The 19,904-nt window shown below is 33.1% G+C and overlaps 1 protein-coding gene across 1 annotated transcript in view; it reads left to right on the top strand.

Annotated features, from left to right (window-relative positions):
- The window catches only part of SPTLC3 (serine palmitoyltransferase long chain base subunit 3), a 221,477-nt gene that overhangs the window by 181,572 nt on the left and 20,001 nt on the right, over positions 1-19,904 (top strand). The window contains exon 10 of the mRNA XM_001374333.4: positions 10,963-11,098. Coding sequence (XP_001374370.1) covers positions 10,963-11,098 — 136 coding nt within the window. The remainder of the gene's footprint in view (positions 1-10,962; positions 11,099-19,904) is intronic.

Genomic DNA, 19,904 nt, shown 5'->3' with positions numbered 1-19,904 from the left:
TGGGAAATCTTGGGTTCAAATCTGGTCTCAGACACTTCCTAGCTGTGTGATCTTGGACAAGTCACTTAACCCTAGCCCTTTCTTAGATCTTCTGCCTTGGAACCAATACTTTGAATTGATTCTAGGACAGAAGGTAAGGATTTTAAGAATTAAAAACTAAATAACTGAACAAGCAAATCAAAAGATATTTTATCTCGGGCTTAACAGAGTATAAGATATAATTAGCCCCTTAAGAGTATAGGATTTAGCACTAAGGAACTTAACCTTAGGAACTAATCCAAAACCTTTATTTTATAGATAAGGAAACTAAGGCTCCTCCCAGTTGCTCAGTGATCTGTTCATGTTCCGAGTTGGGATTAAGATTCTCTTACTCAAAATTGAGTTCTGTTTCCGATGTTAATTATATATTTAGTAGTGATTGTAGTGATAGTGATAGCCATGAGTATGGTGATGATAATAAGTTTCTGAAAGCCTATGACAGAAATGTACTCCACAGATGCCCTTTCATCTCCAAATTCCCACTGGAATAAACTACCACCTAAATCTCAATTAAGTCAGAAATTCTTAGCCCTCCCCTAAGAACCTACCCTTTGGTCAAGTACATACTTGCCTTTATTTGCCTATAGTTTAACTGGTCATAGAACCACATCTCCTAATTAATGTGATCTTAATGGTAATACCATGAGAAAAAGGAAATACAAACTATTAAAGTGAAAGTTCTCAGAAGTGATGAAGTGTGGGACATGGCAATATCAAATGGCCCTCATGCCACTAAAAAGGGATTTATCTGAATGCCTTCTTTGATCAAAATGCTGTGGATTTCTTAACAATGCATGAAGAATGGTGAGTGCTAATGATACCACGGACCTCAAAGTACCATCTATGTATAGCTATCCCCATTCATTCTAGATGAAGAAATTTTAATAGGAATAGATGATTCCCCCAGGTCTCCAAGCCTGGAAATATGTTTTACATTTTAAAGAGTGAGCAATATAGTGACTGAAAAGAACTGTAACTTATCCAACTTCCTGAAAAATCTTTCATAGGAGTCATTCATAGTAACCTACATGAGAAAACATAATAACCACAAAGTGTTATAAAACCCTGTCTGCTGTATTAAAGTGACTGGTTCAAGGATAGGAAACAAAAGACAGAAATAAAACACAAAGCTCTTAAAAGAAAAATATGTTGGAAATTGGTATTTGGATCTGTTTGATCAAGTTGCTGAATGATATGAACTAAAAAGGTGAAATTAGCTGCTGACACAGTTATATTTAGTTTAATTAAGAATAAAAAGACAGAAGGAGCTATTTAAGTAATAGGGCAATATGATTAAATATTAGACATTATGGACAAGTGCAAAAATGATACCACTGAGAAAAACAATTTAGATCATTCATAATACTTTAAAGTTATGAATTCATTGTAGTCTTTCAGGAGAAACATTGAGGCATCATAAGAACAACCTGATGGAGTCATCTGCTCATTGTGCAGGGGTAATCAACAAAAAGCACAAGTTGTGAAGGCAACACACCATATGGCAAGCATTCCAAAGTCGAGACTGTAAATATCTCAGTGCATTAGTTTTGATTATCATATTCAGTTTTCTCCTCATACCTCCTCATTCAATCACTGTACTTTTTTATGAACTACTTTCTCCTTATCTCCTTAGTCCCTCATTATCCAATATATACATAAAACATTTATCATAAAATATTTTACTAAAAAGCAGAAGGAAGTATTGCTACGTTTTGGTCTCCCTCCTTGGCAAATGTGTTATTCTTCATATTATGCAAGTTTCTAGGATCACAACATGTTGCAAATGGATTCTTTTTCAAGAAACACTGTGGCTGCATCTATGCAACAAAATTTATCCAGATGTTTCTGAAGCTCTCCAGATTTTTTACTTATGTCCACCCTTCACATCTGGATTGTTTTTCATTTGCTTGTATCTTTCCTTCCATTGGGAAGTGGGAGGGAGTAGAAAAGGAAATGTATATTTTATGAAGACCTACACATCTGAATCAATCTCTTTTTTTTTTACAAAGGATTGCCTTGTGGGTCAAGACTAAGTCCAATGACAAATACAAATTGGTTCCTCCAATGACATAAACTTTATTATATTCTTGTCTAAATGCAAATCCAGTGAAAAAGGAAAATGCTGCTAATGTAGAATTATGCTGCTAAGCTGGTTGAAGTAGAAAAATTCCATATATTGCACTTCAGAAACCAATGTTCACCTAAATAGAAGGATACTGAAGAAACAAGTGTATTGATTAGCAGGATGGGCACCCCAGGAAAAATGTTATTTTCCATAGCTGATGCCAACTTCCTTTACTTTGTCTTGGAATAATATACCGATCTCACTTTGTAACTAAACCTCTATATATGTGTAAATTTTTTAAATTCCAGGAAAAATCACTCCCAGCTACCTAGATAATATAATTCTGGTAGTGCAAACTCTTGACAACAAATTTTTCATTCTTTCAAAATAACAGGATAGTAATTACTTACTATTTTCAAAGTATAATACTCAGTGAATTAGAGGACTATCCAGTGGTATCCAAACAAATTATAGCATATTTATAGCAAGAAACCAATTATCTCATTCTATTGTGCATGGTTTCTAATCCATGATTAATGTTATCCTAAACTTTCAGGATCTCATTCATTCTCCAAGAAAGAGAGCTCAATTGGAACACATCCAGTTAAACATGACAGGTGTGGTGAAGGGATTTTTTTTAACTTCATTTTTATTTATTTAATAAAATTTCTTCCCAAGTGTATCAGCCCCTCCTTCCCTTCCCTGAATCAAATAATCTATCACCTGAAGGAAAAAAAAAGGTATAGATACAGATATATGAATTGTGTCTTTCCTGTTTCTATTTTTCACTTCATTCTCTGGAGGTGTACATTCACAAGTTATTCCTAAAATTATTCTATAGCTGTATGTAATGTTCCCTAGGTTCTATTCATTTCACTTCATTACTTCATTTAGATCTTTCCACATTTTAAAAAATTAATCTACTCATCATTTCTTACAATGCAGTAATATTCCATCATACCATATATCAAAATTTGTCCAGCCACTTCTCAACTGATGACCATCTCTTCAATTTCCAGTTCTTTGCCAATACAAAGAGAACTAATAAATATCTTGGAATACATATGTTCTTTCCTTTTTCCCTGATCTCCTTGGGAAATAGACACAGCCACAGTATTGCTGAGTCTAAAGGTTTACACAGTTTTATAACTCTCTGGGCATAATCCCAAATTACGCTCCAAAATGATTATATCAATCTAAAGTTCCATGAACTGTGTATTAGTGTCCCCATTTTTTCCACAGCCTCTCCTACATTTGTCATTTTGGTGTGAGATGATATCTCAGAGTTGTTTTGATTTGCATTTCTCTAGTAGTAATTTAGAACATTTTTTAAATACCTAAATATGGCTTTGATTTCTTCATCCAAAAACTGTCTGTTCCTACATTTTGCCCATTTATCAACAGGGGATGGCCCTCATTCATATAAATTTGAGAAATAGATGAAGGAAACTGTGATTTTTTTAACATAGAGACAAGGAGATTTACAAGGACCATGATAGCTGTCTTCAAATACTTAAATAGTCCCCAAATGGAAAAGGTTTAAGTTTATTTTGTATAGTTTTAGAGGACAATAAATAACATTTATATAAAACTTAAAAATTTGCAGAGCTTTATGTATTTTTCTCACTTGAGCCTCATAATAATCCTAATTTTGAAGGTCTTACAGGACTCACTGTGCCCCTTTTACTAATAGGAACTATATTTTCTAATTAATTTATTTAGTCAATTTAGAACATTATTGCTTGGTTACAAGAATCACATTATTTCCCTCCTTCCCCTTCTCTCGTAGATTCTTCCAAGTTGTTCAAGATCACTGCATTGCCACTAATGGAGAAGTTCATAACATTTTATTGTACCACAGTGTATCGGTCTCTGTGTACAATTTCTCCTGGTTCTACTCCTTTCACTCTACATCAATTCCTGGAGGTCATTCCAGTTCCCATGGAATTCCTCCAGTTTATAATTCCTTTGAGTACAATAGCATGCCATCACCAACATATACCACAATTTGTTCAGCCATTCCCCAATTGAAGGGCATCCCCTCATTTTCCAATTTTTGGCCACCACAAAGAGAGCATTTATGAATATTCTTGTACATGTCTTTTTCCTTATTATCTCTTTGGGGTACAAACCCAGCAGTGCTATGACTGGATCAAAGGGCAGACAGTCTTTTATCACCCTTTGGGGATAGTTCCAAATTGCCCTCCAGAATGGTTGGATCTATTCACAACTCTACCAGCAATGCATTAATGTCCCGACTTTGCCACATCCCCTCCAGCATTCATTACTTTCCATTGCTGTCATGTTAGCCAATCTGCTAGGTGTGAGGTGATACCTCAGAGTTCTTTTGATTTACATCTCTCTGATTATAAGAGATTTAGAACACTTTTTCATATGCTTATTAATACTTTTGATTTCTTTAACTCAAAACTGCCTATTCATGTCCCTTGCCCAATTATCAATTGCAGAATGACTTGATTTTTTTTTTTGTACAATTGGTTTAGCTCTTTATAAATTTGAATGATTAGATGCTTGTCAGAGGTTTTGGTTATGAAGATTGTTTCCCAATTTGTTGCTTCCCTTCTAATTTTCACTGAATTGGTTTTGTTTGTACAAAACATTTTTTAATTTGATGTAATCAAAATAATTGATTTTATACTTTGTGATTTTTTTCTAGCTCTTGCTTGGTTTTAAACTCTTTCCTTTACCAAAGATCTGACATGTATGTTTACCTAATTTTCTCATAGTTTCCTTCTTTATATTCAAGTCATTCACCCATTTTGAGTTTATCTTGGTGTAGGGTGTGAGGTGTTGGTTCAAGCCTAATCTCTCCCATACTGTCTTCCAATTTTCCCAACAGTTTTTATCAAATAGTGGATTTTGGTTCCCAAAGCTGGAATCTTTGGGCTTATCATAGACTGTCCTGCTGAGGTCACTTACCCCAAGTCTGTTCCACTGATCCTCCTTTCTGTCTCTTAGCCAGTACCAAATTGTTTTGATGGCCATTGCTTTATAGTATAGTTGAGATCTGGGACTCTAAGTCCTCCTTCCTTCACATTTTTTTTTATATGATGTCCCTGGATATCCTTGATCTTTTGTTCTTCCAAATGAACTTTGTTATGTTTTTTTCTAATTCAGTAAAAAAGTTTTTAGGTAGTTTTTAGGTAGTTCAATGGATATGGCATTAAATAAGTAAATTAATTCAGGTAGGATTGTCATTTTTCTTATGTTAGCTCATCCTACCCATGAGCAGTTAATGTTTTTCCAATTGTTTAGACCTAGTTTTAATTGTGTGGAGAGTGTTCTGTAGATATGTTCATATAGTTCCTCTGTTTGTCTCAGCATATAGATCCCTAAGTATATTATATTGGCTAGGGTGAATTTAAATGGAATTTCTCTTTCTAATTCTTGCTGCTGAGATGTGTTGGAGATATATAGAAATGCTGATGACTTATGTGGGTTTGTTTTATATCCTGCAACTTTGCTAAAGTTGTTGATTATTTCGACTAGCTTTTTCATTGATTCTCTGGAGTTCTTTAAATAGACCATCATATCATCTGCAAAGAGTGATAGCTTGGGCTCCTCATTGCCTATTTTAATACCTTTAATTTATTTTTCTTCTCTAATTGCTACTGCTAGGGTTTCTAGTACAATGTTAAACAATAAAAGTGATAATGGGCATCCTTGTTTCACTCCAAATCTTATTGGGTAGGCTTCTAGTTTGTCCCCATTGCAGATGACATTTGCTGATGGTTTTAGATATATACTGTTTATCATTTTTAGGAAAAGCCCTTGTATTCCTATGCTTTCTGGTGTTTTCCATAGGAATGAGTATTATATTTTGTCAAAGGCTTTTTCTGCATCTATTGAGATACTCATGTGATTTTTGTTGGTTTGTTTGTTAATATGGTCAATTATGTGGATGGTTTTCCTAATATTGAACCATCCCTGGTATGAATCCTACTTGGTCATAGTGAATAACCCTTGTGGTGACTTGCTGGAATCTTTTTTGCTAGTATCTTATTTAAGATTTTTTGCATCTATATTCATTAAGGAGATTGGTCTATAGTTTTCTTTCTGTTTTTGACCTGCCTGGCTTTGGAATCAGTACTATATTTGTGTCGTAAAAGGAATTTGATAGAACACCTTCTTTGCTTATTCTGTCAAATAGTTTGTATAATATTTGGGAATAGTTGTTCTTTGAATGTTTGATAGAATTCATTTGTCAATCCATCTGGACCTAGGAATTTTTTCTTAGGGAGTTCTTTGATGGCTTATTCAATTTCTTTTTCTGACATGGGGTTAAGAAGTCTATTTCTTCCTCTGTTAGACTAGGCAATTTATATGTTTGTAAATATTCATCCATATCACCTAGATTGCCATATAATTGAGCATAATAATTTTAATGATTGCCTTAAGTTCCTCTTCATTACAAGTGAGGTCTCCCGTTTCATCTTGGGTACTACCAATTTGGTTTTCTTCTTTCCATTTTTTAATTAGATTGACCAGTACTTTGTCCATTTTATTTGTTTTTTCAAAGTATCAGCTTCTAGTCTTATTTATTAAATCAATAGTTCTTTGACTTTTAATCTTATTAATTTCTTCTTTAATTTTTAGGATCTCTAATTTTGTCTTCATCTGTGGATTTTTAATTCATTCACTTTCTAGTTTTTTAATTTGCATGCCCAATTCACTGACCTCTTCCTTCTCTAATTTGTTAATATATGAACTCAAGGATATGAATTTCCCCCTGAGTACTACTTTGGCTATATTCCATAGATTTCAAAAGGATGTCTCATCATTGTCATTTCCTTCAATGAAGTTATTGTTTCTTTGATTTGTTCTTTAACTAACCGATTTCAGAGAATTGTTTTGTTTAATTTCCAATTAATTTTTGATTTGCCTCTCCATTTACCCTTACTAATTCTTATTTTCATTGCATTGTCATCTGAGGTTTCATTTATTATTTCTTCTCTTTTGTACTTGTTTACAATGTTTTTATGCCCTAATACATGGTCAATCTTTGTGAATGTACCATGTGCTCCTGAAAAGAAGGCGTATTCCTTTTTGTCCCTATTTAGTTTTCTCCACATATCTACTAACTCTTATTTTTCTAAGATTTCATTCACTTCTCTTACCTCTTTCTTATTTATTTTTTTGTTTGATTTATCTAATTTTCATAGTTTTCTATCTATTTCATCCTTGAGCACCACTAGTTTCTCCTTTAGAAATTAGGATGATTTGCCATTTGGCGCATATATGTTGAGTACTGATATTTCCTCATTGTCTATACTGCCTTTTATCAGGATGAAATTACCTTCTCTATATCTTTTAACTAGATCTATTTTTACTTTGGCTTTGTCAGATATCATGACTAAGACTTCTGCCTTCTTTTTTTCAGTTGATGCCCAATAGATTTGGCTCCATCCTCTTACTTTCACCCTATGTGTATCTTCCTTACTCATGTGTGTTTCTTGTAGACAGCATATGGTAGAGTTTTAAATTCTAATCCACTCTGCTATTCCCTTGTGTTTTCTGGGTGAGTTCATTCCATTCACATTCAGAGTTATGATTACTAGCTGTGCATTTCCCAGCATTTTGATTTCTATTCCTAGTCCTGCCTTTTCTTCTTTCACTATTTCCTTCTACACCAATGTTTTGTTTTTGATCAGTCCCCCTAATTCCTACCCTTATTTTACTTCCCTTTCTATCCCCCTCCATTTTTATCCCCCCCCCCCATTTTCTTTACAGTCTTTTTAAACTACCCCCCCACCGGCTCCCTCCCTCATACTGCTTCCCGCCACACCAGTCCATTTGTTACCCTTCTATTTCCCTATAGGGCATAAATCAATTCTCTGCCCCAATGGATTAGATTGTTTTTCCCTCTTTGAGTCAATTTCAATGCATGTAAGAATTGAGTATTTCCTGTCTCCAACCTCTTTACCCTTCTGGTGTATTGATGATCTCCCCCTTCCCTCCATGAGCTTCTTTGTGACATATAAATTTACTCCCTTTTGGTTTTTTCCCATTTCTTTTAGTATTAACCTCTTTTTTAGTTCTAGTTGTATGTGTGTGTATATATAAAAATATATACACACACATATATACACACATATATTTGTATTTATGCATACATATATCTATATAGAGGAACTATCTTTTAGAGAGGCTAAGTGATGTATAGCAGGTAGGATATAAATTTATATCTTCATGACTCTTAAGTTTAGCAACTTCCTTTTATTCACAGATTTTATGTTGATACAATATTCTTTTAAATTTTTTTAATTTTAAAAATGTTTTCAGTTATATGTAGAAACAATTTCTGAAAATTATTTTCTGACATTTTAGGATTCAGATTTTCTTCCTATCTCTCTTTCTCCCCTCCCTGAGGTGGCAAATAATCTGATATAGGTTATACCAGTGCTTTCATGCAATATATATTTCCATTCTGTTCATACTATGACAGAAGTTACACCAGACATTCAACACAAAAACCTCATAAAGTAAATAAAGTGGAAGATGGTATCCTCTGATCAGCAACCAGACTCCAACAGTTGTTTCTTAATCTGTGGACGGTATTTTAACTAATGAATCCCTTGTGGATATCATGGGAATTTGCTCAGCTGATAATAGGTTAATAATTCACAGTTGATCATTCTATAATATTTCTGTTATTTGTATATATGATTCTCCTGGTTCTTCTCATTTCACTTTGCATCCCTTCAAATAAGAATTTCCAGGTTTTTCTGAACTCATTCTGTTCATCATTTCTTGTGGTATGATGGTTTTCCATTACAACCATATACTACAACTTGTTCAACCATTCCCCAAGTGATGGACACCCCCTCAGTTTCTAATTTTTTGCCACCCCAAAAAGATATGCTAAAAATATTTTTGTACAAGTAGATCCTCTTCTCTTAATTCTGATCTCCTTGAGATACAGACTTAACAGTGGTATTGCTAATTCAAAGGGTATGCTGGTTCAATTCTATATTGTTGGTCAGTTCATGGTTATATTAGTGTCCCCGTTTTCCCATATCCCTTCCAACATTTACCATTTTCTTTTTTTGGTCATGTTAGCCAATCTAATAGGCGTGAGGTGGTATCTCAGAGTTATTTTAATTTACATTTCTCTAATCAATAGTGCTTTGGAGCATTTTTAAGACTATAGCTTTAATTTCTTCCTCTGAGAACTATCATTTGACCATTTTTCAATTAAGGAATGCTTTGCATTCTTATAAATTTGACTCCATGATATATATATATATGCATATATATATACATATATATATATGTATATATATTTAAGAAATGAAGATTTTGTCAAAATACTTGCTATAATTTTTTCCCAAATATTTTTCCCTTCTAATCTTGGTTGCCTTGGTTTTGTTTGTATAAAACCTTTTTTAATTTAATGTAATAAAAATCATCCATTTCATTTTTCATAATGTTCTCTATGTTTTGTAAGGTCATAAGTCTTACAAGTAAATTTTTCCATTTTCCTTTAATTTGTTTAGGGTGTCACCCTTTATTTCCATATCAAGTATCTTAGTATATTGTGTGAGATGCTCATTTATGCTTAGTTTCTGCCATACTATTTTCCAGTTCTTTGGCAGTTTTTGTCAAATAGTGATTTATTTCCCCCATATCTTGGATCTTTGGGTTTATCAAACAATAAGTTACCAGGGCCATTAACTATCATGTGTTTATTACCTAACCTATTCCACTTATCCACTACTCTATTTCTTAACTAGTACAAGATTATTTTGATGACTACCATTTTATAGTATAGTTTGAAATCTGGTACAGCTAGTCTGCCTTCCTTCATATTTTGTTTCTTGATTCCTTTGATAAAGTTCTTGACCTCTATTCTTCCAGATGAATTCCATTATTTTTTTCTAGATTTATGAAATATTTTTGAGTAGTTTGATTCATATGGCAATGAAGAGGTAAATTAATTTAGGTAGGATTGTCATTATTATCATATTACCTAAGGCTCTCTATGACTAACTGATGTTTTTCCAATTGTTTAGGTCAGATTTTATTCATATGAAAAATGTTTTGTAATTACATTCTTATAGTGGCTCAGTTTGTTAGATATACACCCAGGTATTTTATATTGTTTAGAGTTATTTAAAATGGAATTTCCTTTTCTATTTCTTGTTATTAGATTTTGGTGGTTGTAAATAGAAATGTTCATGATTTGTATGGGTTTATTTTTATTCTATAACTTTGCTAAAGTTGTTAATTATTTTTGGTTGATTCTCCATGATGTTATGATAAAAATGGGAGACCCATCTATAGTTTTACCCTTATCTCTCTCACACATACATGTTATCATTTTGATTATTAATGTATAAGGAGCTTCTCTTGAGTCCTGACTAGAATCAGAGATGGAGGTGAAGGAGAATTAATTTAGAAATGTTTGGCACATTAGCCAAGTCCCATTGAAAAACCATTATCTTGCTATTGTCTTACAGCCAAATGAGCAATATACATACCTTTAGCATTATATCCCCTCTTCTGCTTCAGCAGCTCCAATACCTGCTAAGAGGGGCAGGCATCTGTTTCCTATAGCATCTTCTATCTGCTGAAACAGAAGCAGCACCTCTAATAGCAAGAATACTCCCCTTCCAAGAGTACCACCATAAAATAATGTAAGAGCAAGAGAAGTCAGAAGCTTGCTCTAGCCCTGAGGTTTTACTATCTTGAATTTTTGCCTCACCCCTAAACAATAGGTCAAGCTCCCATAAACACTGATATGGTTCCAAACTGCTATGATTTTTCTTTCCTTTCCTAACAATTAACCATTATCAGGTTAATTGAATGAATTAATTTTATGTTTATCTTTCTTACAGGAACACAGAGAATCCAGCAACTTGCACAAAATACAAGATACTTCAGAAAAAAATTGAATCAAATGGGTTTCATTATTTATGGCAATGAAGAGTCACCTGTTGTTCCCCTACTCCTTTATATGCCAAGTAAAGTAGCGTAAGTATTAAAGTATCTTTCAAAGTAACATATACATGCTGAGATATAGTAAAATAATGCCAAGTCTTTGAATCACATTATCTCAGTGTGAGACTGTATGCTTCAAATGAAATAACATAAATTCACAAATCACTTTATGTACAAACTACCAAGATTCAACTGAATATTTCCTGATAATCCACTAATAGTTATATCAAAAGTGAAACTAGTACTACACTAGGAAGAGGGAGCCTCAAACTCTAATATCCATTTGTCCACAATTTATAAGCTATATAACCTTGAGCAAGTCATTTTGATACTTACAAATATTAAGAAGGAACTCTCATGAGCTAACTTCTAAGTCAAGAAGCTGAACATGATTAAAAATATTGAAGCTAATATCCTCAGAAAGAAACTGAAGCAATATTATATGAGAGAGGTCTATAGACCACTTGGACAAAAAGAAGAAAAAGAAGTACAGGAAATCAATCATGAACCTGGCATAGTGGCTTGTTCTAAAATGTTTTTAAGGTTCTGTGGCCTTTTAAAGTTGTCTTTATAATTTTTTTGTTTTTGTATAAATTATCCTCCTGATACTTATTTATTTAACTATGTATCAGTTCATATAGGTCTTCCCAGTTTCCTCTGAAACTATCCATATTATAATTTATTATGGTTCAATAATATTCCATTACATTAAGATATCATAATTTGTTTGGCCATTATTATATCAGTGAGTAATGTTTAGTTTTTTACTACTACAAAATGAGTTACTATAAATATTTTTATAGATATGAGTCCTCTCCCCTTTCTCTTGTGATCTTGTGATTCTCTTGTAATTTGCATATAGTACCAAAATGGTTTCTACGATGGCTGTACCGATTCATAGTTCTACTAATAGCATAATAGAACATTTATTTTCCCATTGTCCCAACAAAATTCTTCAGTTTCCTCTTTTGTCATCTTTGCCAATCTGATGAGAGGTAGAACTTCAGAGCTGCTTTAATTTTAATTTCTCTAATTACTAGTGATCTGAATTACTGTGTTGATAGCTTGGATTTCTTTCTTTGAAACTGCCTATTCTATTCTATCATTTTACTATCTGCTTAGGAAAGAATCTAATTCTTATAAATTTGCAAAATTATTTTGTATATAAAATATTTTTATGCAAAAAAAATTTCCTACTTTGTTATTGTCCTGGTTGTGTTTATATAAAATGGTTATTTTAATTTCATATAATCAAAATTATCTAATTTATCTCTTTATCTACTAATTCATCATCAACTCTTCCTCTATTCCAAGATAGAAAGATAACACCTTCCTCCATCCTCCAATTTGTTTTAAGAAGTCACTCCTTATATTTATACCATGTATCAAATTGAAGCTTATCTAATATTTTGAGATATTGTTCTCCAAATGGTATGTTATTTGAGATATTGGTCTAAGACTAATTTGACAGACCCTAAGCAAATAACTTGATTCCAATTGCCTAGCCTTTACTGTTCTTCTGCCTTACAACCAAAACTTAGTGTCATGATTTCCAGAAAAATTATGTCATATAATCAGGGCACACAAGCAGAAATCTATATGAACAAGGAAAAGATGAAAGATGGTGGGACCAACTAACTCTTAATCCTTACTCTCATCTGAACTGCTTAAAGGAAAGAAGGAGAGAGAGACAAAGAGAGAGAGAAAGAGAGAGAGAGAGTGAGAGAGAGTTGAGTATAGAAATACATTTCATTCAACAAGGAAATAAGAAAGAAAGGGGAGAAGAGGAGAGAGAGAGAGAGACAGAGAGAGAGAGAGAGAGAGAGAGAGAGAGAGAGAGAGAGATGAAAGAGAGAGAAAATAAGTTATGTCAGATTAGTCCTCAGAAAAAAACAAAGAATTATAAAATATTTATAGGTCTTTTTGAAGTGGCAAATAATAGAATTCTGAAGGCGGCCCATAAACTGGTAAATGACAAGTTATAATATATGAGTGTGATGGAATACTGTTGTGGTGTAAGAAATGATGAAGAGAGAATGGTCTTGAAGAAATCTAGAAAAACTTATATGACCTGATGCACAGTTAATGAAGCCAGAACAATTTATGTAATGACAACAACATAGTAAAGGCAAACAACTTAACAAAAATTGAGTTTTTGTAGTTGTTTTTCAGTCATTTCTGTTGTGACCAATTCTTCCTTACCTCATTTGGGGTTTTCTTGGCAAGGATACTGGAATAGCATGCCATTTCCTTCTCCAACACATTTTCCAGATGAGGAAACTGAAACAAGCCAGGTTAATTAACTTGCCCATGGTCACACAGCTAGTAAGTGTCCACGGCTGGATTTGAACTCTTGCCTTCTTCATTCCAAACCTGGTGCTTTATCTACTGTACCATATAACCCTATACCCCTACAAAAATAATAGCTAATAAAATTAATTTATAGGCTTACTGCTATATTGATCATAATCAAATGTCATTCAACCTTTACCTATACTTGACAATTCCTAACAAGTTTGACTTCACTTTAATCCTCTAATCTAATCTAAACCTCTATCCTCATTTCTTTCCAAGTTATCACTGATACATGAACTATATTCTTCTCCACTCCTTATCTCAACTCTTTGGTAAACTGGTCACAGTTTACACCACTGGTGTCAAACTCAAATTGAAATGGGAGCCAGGAAACTGTACAGGGAGCAACATAATGACTTAGAATATCACATGTTAACATTATTTATCTTCTACTGATTTTTTTTATTTTTGTTAATTACATTTTAATCTATTTGAGGCCACACTTAGGAATACTATAGGTTTGGAGGCCCTGAGTTTGACACTTTTACTCTATACTAGTGATGGCAAACCTTTTAGAGATGGAGTGTCAGGCCCCACCCCTACCCCCTCAGACTGAGTGTCATGCCTGCCCCCCAGAGACCATGTACCATACCCTCCCCCCCACCAAATGCCAGGCATGGCCTGCCCCCTCTACCCCACACAAGGAAGGGAGGAAGCATTGCACTGGGCTGCTGGGCAGAGAATTGACATGAAAAAATGTCATCAGGCACAGTCGAGAGGGGGAGAGGAAAGCAGCTCTACCCTAGTCCCTCTGTCTTTCTAGTAACAAATTTGGGGAGATTGTAATGGGCAGCTGCATGTCCACAAAGAGTGCTCTGCATGCCATATTTGGAATCCATGCCATAGGTTCACCATCACTGCTCTATATTATATACTCTATTTGGATTGCTTATACCCTTTACCTCTTACTGAAGTGTTGCTCCCACTATCCACCACCTTTAATCCCATTCATAAGCTGTTGAATGGAGGAAGAGAAATCACAAAAACATGTTTTTTTTTTAAATTTTATATAATCTTGAGTAGGCTCTCGTTGGAATGCAATGTTCTATAACTCCTTAATCAATTCACTATTCCATTCACCAGCATAGCTATTTCAAACCTTTTTATCCTTCTTCAGGATTCCCATGGGAGCCCCTGCCAGATCCTCTCAATTAAAGACCTGTTATTTCAACAAAAAATTGAGACCATTCTCCAAGAAATCCCTCTTCTCTTTCCCCCTATCTAGCAATACTCTGGTGCCTTCCCCTACTATTTCCTTCAAGTGTCTCACATGAAGAGGTAGCCCTTCTTCTTGCCAACAAGAACACCTCTGTGTGCACCTTTGATGGTGTGAAAGGTTAAATTCTCTGGTAGGAGTTTGAACAAAAGTCAGGAGAGCAGTTTGGTAAAACACAAAACACTGAGTTTATTTTTAGGAAAGTACTGGTAGGAAATAGAAAGGAGGAAAGTGAGAGTAATCTCCTAATACCTTATAACCATATCTAACACCTCCAATCCTGACTAAAATTTTCTAAAAAACCCTAAATCTATCTAACTTCAAGGGCAGCTTCTTCTGTCAGTTTTAACTGTCAGTTAACTGACTCTTACCAGGAAATGTTATCTGCTCCCTTGCCTCTTAAAGAAACAGAGGGAAAGATTAAGAAAATTCTCTTTTAACATATGAAAATCTTTTTAACATATAAAACTGAACAATTCCATTTCTCCTATGTATCCTTAAGAGGGTGCCTTCTATCTTTTTTTGTTCTCTCACTGACCTTTAATCTCTCTCTACCTAATGGCAATTTGTCTACCTGCTACCTATAACACTCAAATGGCTCCCCTGTTCTTAATAATAAAACCACAATTGAGCAAACCAGTCCCATTTGCCATTATTCTTTATTTCACCTTACTTTCACAAATAAATTTATTAAGAAAACCATAAAAGGAATTTTACATAATGGGTCAATACATTAATAGGTTTGCTGTTTTCAGAAATAGCTTCCTTTCTTTGGTGAGAACATAATATGAAGACTGTAAAATTGGCCTTTTGGGATAAAATATAGCTGACTAAGATAACTGGTGAAGTAGTTTATATTATAAAATTAAAAGTACTTTATTTCATGTATAATTTTGAGCTCTCATCCTGTATAATTCTATGAGTAACCTTCTACTATGTAATGCAAAAAAAAATGATAAAGAGCCTTTATTTTATAGCTTTCTCAACTAAAATCTACATATTCATCTAATTTTCTCACCTCAAATGTAAAGATTAATTTCTTGTTCTTATTTCAACAGAGTGGCTATATAATTCTTATTGGCCCCTAAAAATGTCTCCAGTGCTTTGCTTGATAAATTTCCATTTGAAATATGCAGGACAAAACTCCAAAGGAATGAATTCATGACTTTCCTCTTCCATTTGATTCAAATCTTCTTTCTGAATTATGACTTGAAAGTTTCTATAGAGCTGTTAAGCTCCAAGCCTAAAAAAATAGATTTAACAACTTTTTAATGCTAACATCAAGTCTGAAGCACTTTTCTCTCCTCTAAGAGGATTCACTCAGGCATTAAGGTTGCCAAAAGGAATTTACCCTGTCTAACAAAAAAACAAAACAAAACAAAAAAAGATTAACTTTTCAAGTTTATTCCCTATTGTCTAATGTCTGTCATTTGTATGTAGATATGCAGGAGTTTAATAAACTTTGAGACTTTGCATTCCAAAGTCTCTGCAGCTACTAAAAAAAAGAGGAAGCTTGATAATTTGACAATGGATATATCCAAAACTTGTCACAAATTATATTAGAAATGTATTTGTCTTAGAAACAGGAAATAGTTTGGAATTTTTATTATTTTTATAAACACGTATTTTAACCTAACTTCAGTTTCCTCATTAATAAAATGGAAAAACAATATTTGTGCTTCATATTAGTTTTTTAAAACTTAAAAGTACTATATGTGGGCTACTATAAAAAGAACTTGTCTAGACTCTATGTAATCTCTGTAGATATACTCCACTCCCTTTTTTTTTTTTTGGTATTTTGTATCTGTGTGAATAATTCTACCTGCTTTCATCTCTTTAGTTAATTTGTTCCTGTAGTATCTGTGTAGATTTACCCTTCTAAGTATAGTACCTACTCTGGGGTTCATTCCACTAACTGGGCACTCCTAGAGTCCTCAAAGAGACACTAACTACTTTTTCCCACAGGATTCTAAGGATTTTAGGACTATTGCTCAGATATTCCCATCAAAATGCACTTCTCATTGAAAAGTTTGAGCTAGTGGCCTCAATTAGTTTGGGCTTTTTGCATGTATTTTAAAACCCTTACCTTTTGGTGCTTAGAATCTATACTAAAGCAGAAGAGTGATAATGGAGATTAAGTGACTTGGCCAACCAGGGTCATACAGCTAGTAAGTGTCTGGGGCAAATTTGAACCCAGGACCTCCTGACTCTAAGCCTGGCTTTTAATCCTCTGAGCCACTTAGCTGCCCTCCTCAGTTTAATGAAAGATATTCATTAAACAGGTATACTTCAGAATAGTTGGTAAAAAAAAAAATTCCCCAAAACACCTAAGATATACTTTCCCACAAACATATGCAATATCCAAGAGAAGAGTGAGATCAAACTTAAAGTACAATAGAAGTGAAATATATGCTTAGAGAATATATCTGTCAAGTCATTTTCTTTCTTCATGAACTCTTCCCACAGTTCTTCTTAGGTATAACTCTGCCGGATTCTGAGGATCTGTGACTTTCTAGGGTAACACTTTTCAGTCATGAAGGCTCACAATCACTGAGGCTACCACTGTCCTCAAGATACCTTTCCTCATTCATCTGCAAATATTTCTACTACTGTAGGCCACAGAACTAGATAATAAATAAATAAATATTTGTTGGTTCTGTATAGAAATGCTAGAGATTTTTCTTGATTTATTTTTGCTAAAGGAAATACTAGAAAGATAGATTCCATTTGAAATAATTTTACAAAATGCATAAAACATCTGATCTAACTAACAAAGATACCACTTAGAATTTATTATAAAGAAAACTCAAAAGCACTGTTAAAAGATGCAAATAATTGAAGAGAAATTCATTGTCAATCATTAGGTTGTAGCAAAAATAAAGCAAAAATTATAACTACCAAAATTAATTTACAGATTGAGTGCTATACCAAATGGGCAAGGGGTTACTTTACATAACTAGATAAATAAATAAATAGAATGTATTTAAAGTACTAATGGGGTGGGGAGTGGAAAAGAATTAAAGAAATCTAACATTACCACATTTCAAAATAATCCTTAAAGCTGTTTCACATTTGTTATAGATTAAAAATGTATAACAGTGGAATAGACTAAATATGTAATTTTCAAAAGGAAATGAACAAAAGAGTAGGATGTTCATTAAACCCAGTTAGCACAAACTAATAAGGGAAGATAAATCTCAAAGAAACTACAAGGAAAACTAGAAGACAGTTTGGCAGAAACTGGGTTTAGATTAGCCATATTAGTCAAGTTCCAAGTAAATATGTAACCTAAAGGTAAAAAAGTTTGGATTTTTTTTTAATAACAGAGAAAAGAAGGAAGCAACTCTCACATTTCACAACCATCATTAGTGGGAGAAATCTTAATTACACAAGAGATAGAAGTGATCACAAAACATAAAAATAGAAAATTTTAATTATATAAAATTTAAAAGCATTTGAATAAACAAAATTAAAGGAGCTAGCATAAGAGAAGCCTTGGAGAAAATGTTTGTATTAAATTCTCTGCTAAGGGTTTGAAAATAGAACCATATCAAGAATTGTTGCAAATCTATAAGACCAACAGCCATTCACCAATAGAATGGGTTTGGTGGTCATAGGATATAAATAACTTTCCAAAGAAATGTAAATATCAACAACCTATGAAAAAATGATTCATTGCTAATAATGATAGAAATGTATATTCAAAACATGCTGAATAGAAAATCAATATTGTCAGAGCCGTGAGAAGACAAGAATATTAATACTCTAAAAGAGATGAGAATTTGTAAATCAATCTAACCTTTCTGGAAATCAATTTAAAATTATGTGAGTAAAGAAATTCAATTGTTCATATCCTTTGGCACAGTAATCTCACTAACAGACATACAAGAGTCATAATAAAGCCAGTGCAAAATGACTTTGAGTCAGTTATTAAATGTTCAATGTATATATATCTCAGAAATCCTCAAAAACTGTCAATCAAGATTTGATTTATTATTTTGTTAAGAAAGTGATGGAGAAAGGTTGAGTACTACAGATTAAACTTAAAAGTATATCCTGAATTTTCAGAGAGCTGATTAGTAAGCATGTATCAGCCCATCCCTGCATAGACTCCAAAGATATTCATGATAAAAAGAAAGATCCTAATAATATCATACTGGTGCTTTTTTTGATAGCAAAAGGAAAGGAAATAAAGGTACTCAATGAATAGGAAATAACTAAACAAACTGCATACAAGTAGAACTGTATACAAGTAGAACAGAAAATTAGTATATCATAAATTAAAAATATAAAGCAATCAAAGAAACATGGGAAATTTCTTTGAAGTAATTCAAAGAAATCCCAACCTAAATAAGAATATATAAAGTGAATATAATAATGTAAATGATAGTATTACCAAATCAGCTAAATGGAATGATTTTTAAAGAACAATCTTGATCCTAGAAATTTTGATAAGCATGTATTCTTTCTTCCTCTCAGTACTGAGATTAAGGACTAATAATGTGGACTGTAGTTTATTTATATTGTCAGATACAATTTGGTTATTATTTAGCTTTGCATAAATGTTTTTGTTTGTCACAATAAAGAATTCAATGGGCCATGGAGATTTAAAAAAAAAACATGACTCCAGTTTTAAGAAAAGGACAACAATCAAAAAAATTTTAATAGGAAAAGATTTATAACCCAAGTAGTACACTGATAACCAAACAATGCTAATATATATATATATATATATATATATATATACATATATATATATATACACACACACACACACATACATAGGAAGTCATGCAACACCTAGTCTGGACCATATGGAGAAGATTTATTGGACATGGAAAAGAGTTGCACAGTGCAAGAAGGCAAAAGTGGATTGAGTTCCACTGCAGATGCTATACCCGAAGTCTGAGATCATGACTCTCTTTAAGAATTAAAGTATATCCCTTACTCCACTTTCATGTGCAGATGTCATAATTGGAAATAAATTGCAACCCATCACACATCTTTCCATTTGGGGGACCTGCAATTTTGATTTTCACAGATCATCATGTTCCAAGATCAGTTTTTCATATTACAAAACAGCTTAGCAATTTTTAAAGTACCACATGTGCAGAAGAATATTTTTGAAAAACACATTCAAAAGGTATCAAAATCATTTCTTCAGTGTCAGGAAATTTTATTGCCATTTATAAAGGGCAAATCAACTTTCACAGCACCTATGATAAGACTTTGTATTTAGTATAATCTCAATATTAATTGAATATTCAG

This window comes from Monodelphis domestica, chromosome 1 (genome assembly GCF_027887165.1).
Source record: "Monodelphis domestica isolate mMonDom1 chromosome 1, mMonDom1.pri, whole genome shotgun sequence".
NCBI classification, from domain to species: Eukaryota; Metazoa; Chordata; class Mammalia; order Didelphimorphia; family Didelphidae; genus Monodelphis; species Monodelphis domestica.
This window is presented reverse-complemented; position numbering and strand designations above follow the sequence as displayed.